This window comes from Ctenopharyngodon idella, chromosome 3 (assembly GCF_019924925.1).
Source record: "Ctenopharyngodon idella isolate HZGC_01 chromosome 3, HZGC01, whole genome shotgun sequence".
Taxonomy (NCBI): Eukaryota; Metazoa; Chordata; class Actinopteri; order Cypriniformes; family Xenocyprididae; genus Ctenopharyngodon; species Ctenopharyngodon idella.
In genome coordinates, this window is record NC_067222.1 from 7,815,045 (window position 1) to 7,831,208 (window position 16,164).

A 16,164-nucleotide genomic window follows, 5' to 3' on the forward strand; every position below is an offset into this window, starting at 1 on the left:
ACCAACGGAGATGCAGCCGAGGATGGAGACCCAGAAGATCGATGAGCTGATGCGTAGCTTATGGTCTAGGAGACCGAGGAAGAGCCATGGCGACGAGCATCCGAGGTGGAGGCGGAAGACAAAAGGGCAGAGGCTGAGCTGGTGGGACAGAGGATGGAGGTGGAGCTGGGGGGAAGGCGGAGCCAGATGGAGCCGAAGGTGCAGGCAGGTCGACGGCTGACCAAGGCGGAGCCGGAGAGACGAGGGACCCCTGAGAAGCCGTATGTCCGTTGGATTCCGGTGGAGCCGAGGGAGGGAGGAGCCAAGGCAAATCCGACATGTCTCTGGGCCGTGGCGGAGCAGGGGGCACAGAGGCTGGAGGCGGAGACAAGGGATCCTCTGTGCAGAATGGAGGAGATGGCCTGAAGACACTAGGAAGCTCTACATGGCATGTAGGAAATGTTGAGGGCCTGAAGGACATCAGCGGTGATGGGGCTGAGCTTGGGACGCTGGAGCATCAGAAGAAGCTGGAGATACAGGGGGACTAGGAAAAACCTCACAACAAAAATCAGTAAGGTCCTCGTCAAAAATGTCCTTTAAATCCTTATAATATTTCCCAGAGAATCAGCAAGTCTTATCCACCGCGGTGGAGTTGTGGGCGGGGCTTTCCTCCCAGCCCTCAAGCTCCACAAGCATTCCCTCATCGACGATTGATGTTGCCGGCTCACGCACCTGGTCAGATTCTTGCAATGGAGTGGGCTCCAGGGCGACGTTATCATCCGACCTTGTACTCAGTCCTGGCTCATCCATCACGGTGGGCATGCCTCCTCGGTCTGCGGTGGGCGCATGAAACATCTCCGTCAGTTTACTTGCCGGTGGTGGTTGACTGGTCTTTGGCGGTGCTGGAGTCGGAACGGAAAGCACCCATTCGACAAACTTGGCGAAAGATCCCAGAGGACCCACACCGGGCCAGATAGAGAAATGCACAGGTGTGGGCCTTGAGTCTTTTCTGCTCCTGCTCCAGGCATAACAGTAATACAGCAGGTGTGTTCATGCTGTCTTCGGTATGGGTCCGATCTTCTGTCACGTAACGTATAAGATGAAGCTCACGAAGACGAGGAATAACAGGAAACAGGATCTTTAATGATGAATCTCAGAAAACTCTATACAAACACAATCACACACTTACACATTGACCAAGACACAGAAAGACACAGGGAGAATATATACTAGAGCACATGAGGAGTGATTAACAAGGCACAGGTGAATGACATTACTAATTAGACTGACTGGGGAGAAACTAGGTCACGGCCTAAACCAAAAACACAATGAAGGAGGGAGACACCAACTAAACATGTAACACAGGGCTTGACATTAACTTTTTTGCCCACCAGCCACTGTGGCTAGTGGTTAGTTACTAGCCACTCAGCATTTTCACTGGCCACAATTTTGACATCGATACCATGGGGAAAACTGCCATATAGATGTTTTTAATATTATCTCATGATTCCAATACCTCCATAATTTGTCAGCCAGTAGGCTATATTAGGGCTGCTGTAACTTTAAGACCTGACGCATGGACCCATTATACTGTGCATGCACTTTGGGTGCTAGTACAAAATGCAGACACATGCCAAAATTCAAGCCCTGTAGCACCAACAATATTGATCTGGAGCAAATGAAATAAGTGAGTAAAGGGACAGTTTGTGTGTCATCTCCCTGAGAGAGATAGAGAGAGAGAGAGAGCGCGATAAAGCGCAGCTGGTATTGTGTATCTGTTCTGTGGAAAATGAGTAGGCTTTAGAAGCATTTCAGATATCGATAAAGACAACACTATTGTACTTAGTTTATTATTTCAGATGCCTTTTTTAAAGACTACACATGAAAAACGTATAGATGTATATTATATATAAAATTCAACCAGCCAAAGTGGCTAGTAACAGTGACTGTGTTACACGCCACTGCTGAAATCCACCCGCATTTGACGGGTTGATGGGTGTTAATGTCAAGCCCTATGCATAATATTAGACTCTAAAAATCCTAATAGTTATCAGTGTTCTTCAGGATAATGAACAGCTTGGAGAAGAAGGGAGCAGCTCCAAACCTGATGATCAAGCAGATTTAAGTGAAGCACCTAAACCATCTGATTCATCACTCAACAGCCTTGGTAAGAAAACAACAGTATAAAGATTTGTTCTTACATTGCCGTGTTTTCATTGTTTAACAGCAGTTCTTTGGTGTTTGTTCTAGATATCTTATTGCCCAATCTATCTGTTGTGTTATTTGGAAACTCTGCGGCTGTCCAGTTCGGAAATGAAAACCTTCTACTAGGAGAAAAAGAGACGAATATGAAAAATGCAGAAATATCCAGGATTGTTCCTTTACAGGGGAATATATCAGAATGTCACATCTCTGTGATCAACATGATTGACTTACATGAGGATGAACATGAGGATAATCTCATTGGTCAAGTAGAGAATAGAAGTGAAATCCATGCCTTTGTCTTTGTTGTGCGACTGGGCCAGTTTACAGATCCTGATAAGATGGGTCTTGAGTGGCTTCAGAGAGTGTTTGGTGACAAAGTTCTGCAGTTTGTGATGATTCTCTTCACCTATGAGAGAGAAGAAGAGTGTGACACAATAAAAGATGATCTGAAGAAAGATCCTGTTCTGGAGAAGCTGCTGGAGAAATGTGGAGGAAGATATCAGACTTGCAACAAGATGATGAACAACCAGTCAGAGATAAGACGCCTGATGAACAAGATTGAGCTTCTGTTTAATGAGAATAAACAGTGTTACACTGGAGAGATACAAGAGACAGAAGAGCCGCAAAAGAAGACTGATTGTGAAAGTGGTGAGAAAAACAGATTCTTCAGTGATATTTTCAATGTTTAGTAGAGAAAATAACATTCTGATTTAAGCTCCACTAATTATATTATAGACACATTTGTTGATAAATGCTTGTTGTTAGATGTGTTTTGTGATAAACTGCTTCACAAAATGGTTGAATATTTTCTGATAACAGATAACAGAAAATCATTATTATTATTAATATTATTATTATGTATAAACGTAACCAAAAAAAAATGTCAGAGAAAAAAAAAACACTCCATACATCACAGAGTAATCTCATGTATTGAAATGAAGACATTATTACATGTTGAAGCAGTAAAGCTATAAATAAAAAAAAAATATTGAGTCTAAACAAATCACACCCATCTTATATCACATCCTCTTTATACTGACTTCAAAATAAACAGTAAACCTAGATAAGTACAATTAGATATGATGTTTTATTAACAAAGTTTGGGAGGAGCAGGTTCAGATAATTAACCCAATTAGCACATGTAGAGAGCATTCAGTTAAGCAACTCAACCAACGACAAGAGGTATAGGCTACAGCAGACTTACCTCTGTTTGTTGACAGTTTATCAGCATCCCTTCTCCATCCCATCCCCTCACTTATAGTTCTATCTATTCTTATCACAACCGTATTCTGGGTTCGTGCCAAAATTTCGAGCTCTGAGCCCTCCCCCTGGACAGCATGCCAAATACACGTCACTTTACTCTATTTACTTATATGTAAATGTGAACTTGTGAATCTGTGACAAACCTACATCTATTGAATGCATGGCAGACAATAACTGCTATTAAACAGAATACAAATATCCTAAATGGCTTGAGAAACAAATCTTTTATTTTTCTCATGTTTTAAAAGATAAAGCCTCAATCACGAGAGGAAGCAGTGAGTCCACCACAGCAACAGGGACAGAAGAAACATGCGTGGTAAGAGCTGAGGTGTGTGTTCATTTTAACTGATCAGGATTTGCTTCTTGATGTTTCATTCTCCAGATTCTGACAGTTGCGTTTGTGAAATATAGTTATACATATTTTTATAAATAGATATTAATAATATGATAAATGATGACTATAATGAGAATAAAAGTGAGGCAAATGAGAATGATAACTATAACCACAAAGTTTTAATAATTGCTCAAATTCTAAGAGAACAGTGGTGTCCACACCACAACTATAACAATAAAGACACAGAGGAATGATATCGCTAGAATCACTTTCAGTGTTTTTTTCCAACTGATGGACCATAAAAACATTTGGTCTCATTCGGTAATAATTATGTGGATTATTTCATATTTGTACACACAGCAGGACTTCTCACAAAAAATTGCCTAAATGAGAAATATATTAAATGAGTAGCTCCGTGCACAAGGTTAGTCATTTGTATAAAACATGGTCAAACCATATCCATTAGGGCTGGGTAAAAAAATACTGATTTCTCGATTTTAATCGATTCTCATTTTTACAAACCGATATCGATTCTTAAATCCCAAGAATCAATTAGTCTAGTCTGTTTTCAGTTGATGAATGAACAGAACATAGCGCGCCCCCAATCCAATAAATCGCAATAATCTTTGTGCTTTGTTACTTTTGACAATATGAAGCAAAGTCTCACATTTCAAATGACGTCCATCTTATTATGAGATTTGAAAAAATAAATACCGTTTTGGTGCTGTTTAATGTGACATGACAGATTGCTGTAGCACCTCAGTTAAAGAGAAGCGGCAGCTCTGAGCAAAACTACAACTTACCGAAATCCGTATCATGTCTCGTGTAATCGCTCAATCAGTGTTTCAACCTCGGAAAGACGTCAATAAATCAGCTTGTAAACAATGTCACGTAACGTCACATTTACCTCAGAAAAACATATTCAGTGACCATGAACACATTAGTCAGCTAGAAAAGTGTACTCTAGAAAGCAACATTCTGATAAATATAGCTATGCACCGTTACATATTCATTGTCATTTTTAATGTTCTTAAATATTTAATGTATGTTTGGATAAATCAGTTATGACAGCCGTGATTTAAATGTTTATATTTAAAAAAAAAACAAATTGGAGTAGAAATATGATTATGTAATTCTAAACTTTATTTATAATAAAAACATCATTGAGTGTAATTTAAATGTTTGTATATAAATAAGTTAATTTAACCTTCAATATTATTATAGTAGTACCAACTGACTTCCATGTGTAGTTTACAGCATTAGTTGAGAGATTTTTTTCCTCAATTTTTTTTGTCACGATTTTTTTTTGCCATGTACTGTAACTGAAATACTACATCCAAAATAATTGATATTGAATTGAATTGAATTAAAATCGTAATTGTGATCGAATCGCAAGCATGTGAATAGAAATCGAATCAAATCGTAAAAATTGTGTCAATACCCAGCCCTAATATCCATTTAAGGGCTTTACACACAACCTTTTCTTTACAGTCTTTCATCACTTTCGTAAAACACATGCCGCTCTCTGCAGATGCGTTCCCGTCAGATCCTCAAGCAACGCAAAGTGTGCCATTCTCAATACCAGTTCAAAAACAATAAACACCTTTCCCTTTCAGTCGGTCACATATGGCGTCATGTCGGAACTGAACTGACGAATTCGGATCTCGCTTGACATTGGCATGCAGATTTTGCATCTCGTAGAACACGAGATGCAAAATCTGCAAGCCAATGTGCATTGGCTCATTTAGTTTACACTCAAAGTAGACTGGTTTCTGAAGCAAGATCCCAATTCGTCAGTTCCGTTCCGACATGACGCAGAATGTGACCGCATCTCATGCTCTTGCTCCACAGCGTGGGAAAAAAATGCATTAGTGGATGCATTCCATATTCAGCTTTTCACCTCAGAGCTGAGCGGTTCTGCAGTTACAGCTCTACAATCTTTCTGAGAGTATTTTCTACTACGAGCCTTCTTTTGAATCATATCAAACAGCTGTTTTTACAGCATTTACAGAGAGCGCCCTAAATGAGACTGCTGTTCATTCAGCTTGAGAGAGGCTGCATGCTTCTATGAGAGTGAGAGCACACAACAGGCTGCACTAATTAGGGCCCAAGCCACTAAGGCACAGGGGCCTATTGTTCTCCTAAGGATTATTATTATTAGGGCCCAAGCCACTAATGGCGCAGGGCCCTCTTGATCCTCTTGAAGGATTATTAGGGCCTGAGCACCGACGGTGTGAGGACTCTATTGGAATGGCTCCGTTTATTAGAGCCCGAGCACCGATGGTGCGAGGACCCTATTGGAATGGCTCCGTTTATTATTATTCTTCTCCAAAGTGAATCGCATTTTTGAGGGCCTGAACATGCTTGAAAACTTATGAAACTTTGCACACGCATCAGAAGTGGTGAAAATTTTTGTTTGTTATGGGTTTCAGAGATTTAACCAGATCAACATCATATGTTGTCTAATCTTAAGACCTTAGTGATGATAAATATCAAAGATCTTGAGTTTTCGTTGGAGGGTGTGTCCGTGGCAGCCTGACAAAGTCTGATGTTTCGCCATGAAAGAGGAAGCTGTTGTAACTCAGGCATACTGTCTGATGTGCCTCAAACTTCACATTTGTGATAAGAGCCCTGGCCTAAAGACATCTATATGACAATATTCAGTTAGTCGTAGCGCCACCTGCTGGCAACAGGAAATGGCATGCTTCACACTGTAATTCAATCCCAGGAACTCATTTCAATATGCCACGAAGTACCAAACATGCTAGAAACACGTTAAATCATGCAACACTTAGCTAAGTGCTAATGTATGCGATTAACGCCACGAAACAGGAAGTTGTTGTAACTCAGGCATACAATGTCCGATCTGCTCCAAACACGTTTGATAATAGTCCTGGCCTAATGACATCTACATTGCAATATTCAGTTATGGTCAAAGCGCAACCTGTTGGCAGTAGGAAGAGTGGCACTTTTAAATGATTTTACCATAATTCTCCTGTATTTACTTGCTTACATGCATGTCGCCCACTTTTCAATGTTTTCCTAAGGCCAGTGGGTGGCGGTGAGCCCAGGTACGAGGGCCCTTTCATCGCTGCTTGCAGCTTTAATTATTATTATTATTATTATTATTATTTTATTTTTATTTTTTTTCCATCATTCGGGGCTTTTCAAACTCTTGAAAATTGGCACACACATTGGAATCTGCGGCCATTAGGACGCTGCAGAGGCTGGTACCCGGGTGTGGCAGGGGTGCTCGACAGCGCCCCCTTGAATGGAGTACGAAATCGTGGTCCATATATCAAACATGCTTACGCGTATTAGTATGAAACTCCTTACACATATAGACGTCATCGGGCCAAACAACTTTCGTGCTTTAAGTTATACGCCGGCTCAACAGGAAGTCGGCTATTACGGGTTATTTGAAAAACGCATGCTCTGGAATTTAATATACTCCTCCTAGGTGATTAATCCGATCACCACCAAACTCAGTCAGCATGAAGTCAAGACATTGATGATGCTAAATTGCCAGCGGATTTTTGATATCTCAAACGGTTTGGCCATGGCGAGGCAGCGAATTTATGGTGAGAAAAGGGAAACAGGAAGTGTTATAACTTCTGCATACATTAATTGATTTTGATGAAACTTCGGCTGTGTGTTCATTGTACAAGACTGATCACGTGGATGTGACTATTTTGAGTCAAAGTTATAGTGCCACCAACTGGCAGCAGGAAGTGTATCGTTTTCAATATGCTTTGAGATCACCCTCTTATTTTTACCTGATTTGCTTTAAACTTCATCAAGTCAAGTCAAGTCACCTTTATTTATATAGCGCTTTTTACCATGTAGATTGTGTCAAAGCAGCTTTACATTGATAACTGGTACATTGTTTGGCTGCACAGCAGCTCTTAAAGAATAGTGTCAATGCAGGCAGATCAAAAGCACTGTTGAATATCAAATGTCAAGTCAAGTGTCCCCAACTAAGCAAGCCAGAGGCGACAGCGGCAAGGAACCCAAACTCCATCAGGTGACATCAGGTGGCAGACAAGTGGCAAATTGGTGTTAAAATGGAGAAAAAAAACCTTGGGAGAAACCAGGCTTAGTCGGGGTGCCAGTTCTCCTCTGGCCAACAGTGCTTTGTTACAATTCAGGTTGCTATCATAAGTCCAATAGGATCACAACATTAAAAGTATTTATTTCAGTTCCATCCAATTGAGGATCGTATTCATCACGCCGGTATGGACGGTTGTTGAGGAACTGTGTCGTGGCTGTCGTGTCGATGAGGCCTTCACAGGGGATGATCTAGTTGACTCAATCTCTGCTGATACTTCAGGGCTGCGTTGTGGTCGTGTCAAGGTGCAGGTCCTTGGTCTCACCTGGATACAGCCCGGATCCGGTTGACTACGGTGAACCTCGGGATAAACAGAAAGACTAATATTAGCGTAGATGCCATTCTTCTTCTGATGTAACGAGTACATCAGGTGTTATAGGAAGTGTTCCCGGTTCCGGCTGACCTAATTTATGCAGCCTAATAATCCTTTAACGGATTTGGAAATATAAATTGGTAATGTGTTATGTGTATGCCAGGTTAAAGAGATGCGTTTTTAGTCTAGATTTAAACTGACAGAGTGTGTCTGCTTCCCGAACAATGCTAGGAAGATTGTTCCAGAGTTTAGGTGCCAAATAGGAGAAGGATCTACCACCTGCAGTTGATTTTGATATTCTAGGTATTATCAGCTGGCCTGAATTCTGAGATCGCAATAGACGTGAAGGACTATAATGAATTAGGAGCTCGCTCAGGTACTGGGGAGCTAAACCATTTAGTGCTTTGTAAGTAATTAGCAAGATTTTAAAATCTATACGATGTTTAACAGGAAGCCAATGCAGTGTTGACAGAACTGGGCTAATATGGTCATACTTCCTGGTTCTAGTAAGAACTCTAGCTGCTGCATTTTGTACGAGCTGTAGTTTATTTATCAGGCGAGCAGAACAACCACCCAGTAGAGCGTTACAGTAATCTAGCCTTGAGGTCATGAACGCATGAACTAACTGTTCTGCATTTTTCATTGAGAGCATATGTCGTAGTTTAGATATATTTTTAAGATGGAAGAATGCGGTTTTACAGATGCTAGTAACATGGCCTTCAAATGAAAGATTGGTATCAAAGAGCACACCCAGGTTCCTAACTGACGACGAAGACTTAACAGAGCAGCCATCAAGTGTTAGACAATATTCTAGGTTATTACGTGAAGAAGTTTTTGGTCCAAAAATTAGAATCTCTGTTTTTTCTGAATTTAGTTGTAGGAAATTACTGGTCATCCAATTTTTTATATCAGCTATGCATTCCGTTAATTTTGTGAATTGGTAAGTTTCGTCAGGGCGCAAAGAAATATAGAGCTGAGTATCATCAGCGTAACAGTGAAAACTAACGCCATGCTTCCTAATGATATCTCCCAAGGGTAGCATGTACAGAGTGAACAGTAACGGTCCTAGTACTGAGCCTTGTGGTACTCTATATTGAACTTGTGATCGATATGACATGTCTTCGTTTACTACTACAAACTGATAACGGTCAGATAAGTATGATTTGAACCATGACAATGCAATTCCACTAATGCCAACATAATTTTCGAGTCTATTTAAAAGAATATTGTGTCAAATGCTGCACTAAGATCCAGTAACACTAATAGAGAGATACAACCACGATCTGATGATAAGAGCAAATCATTAGTAACTCTAATGAGAGCAGTCTCAGTACTATGGTATGGTCTAAATTCTGACTGGAAATCCTCACAGATACCATTTCTTTCTAAAAAGGAACATAGCTGTGATGATACTGCCTTTTCTAGTATTTTTAGAATACTAGAATAATGACAAAACATAATGACAAAACGACAAAATGACAAAACATGGCAGATGTAAACCTTTCAAAAGAATCGTGATATCTCAAACACTGTTGCCATGGCAACGCATCAAACTTTAATATTCATTTTGGATGCTTTTGAGACTCTTAGCATGCTTCAAATTGTATGAAACTCCACACACACATCAGGATTGTTATCCAGTAGACATGGGCAAAGCCTTAGAAACGGGCGGGGAGGAGGGGCTCTATAGCGCCACCTTATAGTGCAGTAAATGTAGAGTGAATTTGACATAGTCCTTTGATGTTTAACCGTTTTAAATGCCTATTGCCCGCTGTGCACAGTTGCCCTCAAGCCACCAGGGTGGCGATGCCACCGGGCTTGGGCCCGCCATTGCTGCTTGCAGCTATATTTATTTTTTTCTTTTTTTTTTTCTTCAAACTTCCGGGGCTTTTTGGGGGCCTTAACATGCTCAAAAACTCTTGAAAATTGGCACACACTCTTCAAAATTGGCTTTTGTGGTTTCTGATCATATTGGCACCAGCTGCTGCAGTAAATGTGGTCTGAATTTCACATAGACCTTTTATGTTTAACCATTTTAAATGCCCATTGCCCACCGTGTGCAGTTGCTCTGAGGCCACCGGGGTGGCGGTGCCACCGGACTTGTGCCCATCATCGCTGCTTGCAGCTATATTTCCTGTTTGTTATGCCACAGCCATCAACCCCCTGTGCTCTTCAGCACCAGAGAGAGCTTATTTCCCTAAAATAGCTTACAGGTGTGTTACGTTGTATCATTCTAAAGATGTCATTCCACCAGTGTGTTTCTGGATGCGCTCGTTTCCTGGCTCCATCTGACAGTCACGATCACTGTCTCATGTCTCTAGGCGTTAGGCATGCTGAGGGGGCTTTTGTGGATGAGTCATGTTCCCACTGCGGGAAGATGATCAACCAAGTGCGCACACGTAATATCTGAGCCAGAGTAGAGCCATGAGGACACTATGGCCCGGTTTCACAGACAAGGCTTAGACTAATATGGGATTAGGCCTTAGTTCATTTAGGACATTTAAGTAGCTTCTATAAACATACCCTAGAAAAAAAAAAACATTACTGGTGTGCATCTTGAGACAAAACAATAACACTGACATATTTTAAGATGTCAGTGCAAGTTACTTTCAGTTACAACAACTCAAACATACAGTTTCGTCTAGCTGCAGTCATTTTTTATTGGTTAAAATTAAAATTAAAATTGTGATTTGTTCATTAAAAAGTTTGTACGCAGACTTCACGCACAAATTTGTGCATACACGCTTAATGACTGAGATCCATTGACAGCCAATCAGAATCCATAATTTTAATGAGCTTGAGCATTTAAAGTGGCAGACAACAAAACTGCAGCATGCGCTTAGAATAGTCCATTGGTGTGGATGCTAATTTAGTTAGTTGTTGTTCTTGGTATGAATGGTACAACTTGGTATAACTTGCACAAAAAGGAATTTTATATAAACAAATAATGTCTTTTTCTTTCTCAGGCACCAGCAAACGAGTTTAGAACAAACAAAGAAACGATTACAAGGTCAAAACCACTCCTACACAGACTTCATCTTTACAATCATCAAAATAAACTGAAAGCTTCAGATGTTCTTCAGATATCTGCACACTCATTACAGTCCCATGAGTCTTGTGCTGAAGAGGAGCTGATTCAGACTTTCATACAAAAACTACTGATGATGAACTACAGAGCAAGATACATAAAAACTAAAGAGACCAACAAAGAAAATTATACAAAACAAAGAGACAATGACTCATCTGATGAAGAGGGTGATATATTCAAAGCAATGTCTTTGTCTAACAAAGGAACAAACCAATCTGAGCGAATGAACCCGATGGATGTCCAGATGGCCATGTTTCATTGTGCTGATGGTTTCCTGAAGCAGCTGATGGTCACTAAACTGTCCCAGTGTCAGTACGCTCTGCCTCTGCTTGTTCCTGATTCATTCACACAACAGATTGAGTTTCCTCTCTGGACATTCAGACAAATCAACAAGAGCTGGAAGATCAGAAACACCAACAATGAAGCCATCAGTCAAACCCTGCCGATCTACAAGGCAGAAACTCCAATGGTGTCTTTCTTCAGGTTTGGCTCTGTGTCTTCATCCAAGTCTCAGCTGATGAACAGTCTGATCAATGAGAAACACAACACGTTTTTCCACAGGCACTGCCCAGGCAGCAGCAGAACCAGAGTCCTGATGGATGGAGTGGTGGAGATCGCCTGGTTCTGCCCCTCTGGATCATATGATGATAAATTCACTGACTGCATTGCATTCTGTAATCTACATGGTGATGCAGGAAACCATGAGAAACAGCTACAGATCCTCACTGAAATGGCCTCAGTCAATGTTGTTCTTCTACCACAACTTCAGAGGAGAGACAGAAGTGCAGCAATAATCCAAAACCTGTACAAGGACAGAAAGCCACTCATTTGTCTTTTTACTGAAGATGAATCTACTGTAGTTCAGATGAAGAAAGGGAAATTTAAAATTGGTTTGAAAGACAGAAACCAGTCAGATGTATCTGAAAACCTCAGAAGAGCTATAAATGATTGTCTCTCAGAATCATCATCCACTTTCAGACTTGAAGATGTGTCCAAACACTCAGACATCAGAGTAGATGAGGAAGATGATGATGACTGCAGGAGAGGAAAAGAAGCAGCACAGAAGATGATGAGTATATTGGATAAGAAACATCTGACAGAAATCAAAGAATCATTTCTGCCCCATCAGGGTAAACTGTGGCAGCTGTGGAGTCAGAACAACAAAGAACTACATCGACCTCGATCTGATGAACTAGAAATTGATATAAGTCAAAAACAAGTCAATTTAAAGAAAATACGTGAGCAGCAGCATGCAGTTAACATAAATACATTTATACAGTTGTTTATTGAGGAAATACACTTGCAGGCTGAGAATAAGATGTATTTTCTTAAATGGCTTGGAATCTTCCTGGATGAATGTACCTCAAAGCATATTTCTGTTCTTCATCACAAATATGATGAAAAGTGGTCAGCAGTTATAAAACTGAAAGGGAATCATGATAAATCTGAAAAACTCAAAGCTGAACAAACAGAACTTGAGAAAGTATCTGAAGAACTTCAAGCAGCAACCTTCGGTTTGGAGCACATCATGAGGGAGATCGGTCAGATCTATGAATCATGTTCATCTGTGAAGAAGAACAAGAAAGATCTGCAGGTTCACTTCACTTCTCTTCCGAGTCTTGCAGCAGAGATGATGATCTCTGGATTTCCACTGGAGCTGATGGATGGAGATGCTGCTCATGTTCCTGTGATCTGGATCTCTGCTGTTCTAGATGAACTCATCCAGAAACTGGGAGACCAAAGAGTCTTTGTGCTGTCAGTTTTAGGGATTCAGAGCTCTGGGAAATCCACCATGCTGAATGTCATGTTTGGTCTCCAGTTTGCCGTCGGTGCTGGCAGGTGCACCAGAGGAGCTTTCATGCAGCTGGTCAAAGTGTCAGACGAGATGAAAACACAGATGAACTTTGACTATATTATTGTTGTTGATACTGAAGGTCTTTGTGCACTAGAACTGGCTGGAAGATCAACAAGACATCATGACAATGAATTGGCCACATTTGTTGTTGGAATTGGAAATTTGACATTGGTCAACATCTTTGGAGAAAACCCATCTGAGATGCAGGACATTCTTCAGTCTGTCGTTCACGCCTTCATGAGGATGAAAAAGGTCAGACTGAATCCCAGCTGTGTGTTTGTGCATCAGAACATTACAGATATCACAGCTGAAGAAAAAAATAAGGAGGGAAGGAGACGACTGCAGGAGAAACTGGATGAGTTGACAAAACTTGCTGCTAAAGATGAAGACTGTGATGCAGAACGCTTCACTGATGTCATTGCATTTGATGTTCAGAATGATGTGAAGTATTTTGCTCAGCTTTGGGAGGGCAGCCCACCCATGGCACCACCAAACCCAAACTACTGTGAGAATACTCAACAATTAAAGAAAACTATTATGTTTCATGCCTCAAAATCACATAGAATGATGCTGAAAGACTTAAAAGACCGCATTAAAGATCTCTGGGACGCTTTACTGAATGAAGGATTCGTCATCAGCTTCATAAATTCGCTGGAGATTTTAGCCTATAGGAAACTGGAGACTGAATACAACAAGTGGTCCTGGAGTCTTCACAGTGCCATGGTGGAAACTAAGAACAAACTACACAACAAAATAGAAAATGAAGCAATTCATGAGGTTGAGGAAACTGATCTTCAAAGAGAACTAAAGAAGACAAGTGAAGAAGTGGAGAAAGCAATGTCTGAATTCTTTGAGAAAGACCCAGATGCAGATATACTGATTCAGTGGAAAACATCATTTGAAAACAAAATCAAAGATGTTCAGGAAAACTTTATAAAAGAGACAAAAAGGAAATTAAATGAGATTCATCAGCAGCGAGACCTGAAGAAGAAGACTGATGATCAGAGGACACATCATGAAAACACTCTTTATGAAAAGAGCAAAGAACTTGCCCTAAATTTTAAAGACAAAACAAATGATGAAGAAACACTGAAAAAAGAGTTTGATTTGCTTTGGGAAATGTATATGTGTAAGACAGCAAACAAGATGATCACTGACCAGCACAGAAAGTTTAGAGAAGCCAATGATCCTGTCATATATGTTAAGAAGAAGAGAGAAGAGTACTACAGTATTTTCCAGAAATACTGTAATGGAGCAACATCAGCTGCCATTTTTTGTGAGATCATCTGTCAGAAACTGAAAGAGCCCATTGAGCAGAGTGTCTACAAGAAGACTGCCAGAGATCTGGCAGATGAAATGAGATCAAACTGTGAATCACTGAATGGAAACAGATCAAATCTGGAGAAACACATCCTGAAGACACTGGCAGAAGAGGAGGATTTTGACAAATACATGAACTACATTCATAAACCAAGTGATCACTTTAAGAGTTTCATTAGAGATGAAGTCAGTCGGTACATCACTGATAAGTTCAGTGTCAGTGTTTTACCCAAGATGAAGGAGAACATTAAACTCCTACAGCAGAAGATCATGGAAGCAGCACATAAATCTACTGAACATGTTCAAGTAAACAGAGGAGATGTTGGTTTGTGGTTGAAGAGTTTCACACAGCAGCTCTCAGATGTGCTGATCTTCTCTGAAAAAGACCTCAGTGGGGTGAAACATGATGATGTTGATGATTTCAACCTCCTAAATGATGTAATAAGGCAAGAACTTCCTGCTATAATGTCTGATATCAGAAGTAGATTCAACACAAAGACATTTCCAGGAAATCTGGACTATAAGTTCAGGCCAGATGAGATACTGATTGGTCACTTCTGTCAGTGCTGTTGGGTTCAGTGCCCATTCTGTGGAGCAACCTGCACTAACACTATAGAAAACCATGATGGAGATCACCGTGCTCCTTTCCATCGTAGTATTGGACTGAATGGGGTGCATTACATAAATACATCTAACCTGTCTACTCATATCTGCACATCAGCAGTAGCAAACACCACTCTATATTTTTATCTCAATGATTCAGATGATAAAGTCCTTTGGAGAGATTACAGAACAGCAGAAGGAGTTTATTCAGACTGGAGTATCACTCCTGATCTTTCTGATCTTCCCTACTGGAAGTGGTTTGTCTGCAGATTCCAGAAAGATCTTGAAAAGCACTACAATAAAACATTTGAGGGGAATGGTAAAATCCCTGATGAATGGAGAAAATACTCAAAACAGGACGCATTTGACAGTTTGGATAAATACATTTAAGTAAAATAAGTTTATTTTAAGCTTTTGTTTTACAGAACACAGTATAATAAAATAAAAATTACCTTTTATTCCTAACTTCATTGAGGATGAAATCATCTACACCTCAGGATACACCAGAGAAAAGTTTAAAGATGTAGTTTAGTTGGTTTTATTTTAGTTTTAGTACTTTACATCTGTTAACTAATATCACCTAAATAAATTTAACTATGTTAAATACTATGTTTACTACTGTACTGTGTGAAATGTTCTGTAAATGAATACTGATTAAACACCTTAAAGTGCGCCTATTATGCCTTTTCAAATATCACCTTTCATGCAGTCTGTAATGTAGCTGTCTGCGAATGTAAATGATCTGCAAAGTTGTGAAGCCGAAAGTGCATGATAAATAAAGTTATTGCCTCTTAAAAGAAGGATCTCAGCAGAGGAGGATTAAACAACTCCACAAACAGCATTACCAGCTTCACTTCTTACTAACCAGATTGACTTTCTTTCTGTCACATATCTACTTAAGTTCTTATTGAGAAATAACAGAGATTTAGATTTCGGTGTTTGGTTGAAAAGGACCTTTTTTTGAGGTCACCATCAAAGTGATAAGCATTTGCTTTATTTGGGCCCTTGACCCTTGACTTTTGTTTTTTCAGCAGCTACAGGTGTTTTCAGAAAACATTCCTGCATTGATAAAGAAGATCTACATGTCTGTTTTAAC

The 16,164-nt window shown here is 40.2% G+C and overlaps 1 protein-coding gene across 1 annotated transcript; it reads left to right on the forward strand.

The window, feature by feature from the left end:
• Nucleotides 1-317: 317 nt before the first annotated feature.
• LOC127510183 (interferon-induced very large GTPase 1-like) lies at nt 318-15,232 on the forward strand. The gene is made up of 6 exons (XM_051889748.1): nt 318-465; nt 2,230-2,832; nt 3,696-3,775; nt 11,169-13,591; nt 13,709-14,911; nt 15,229-15,232. Exons 1-6 carry the CDS (start codon nt 318-320, stop codon nt 15,230-15,232), a joined length of 4,461 nt encoding a protein of 1,486 aa, XP_051745708.1.
• The last annotated feature ends 932 nt before the right edge of the window (nt 15,233-16,164 follow it).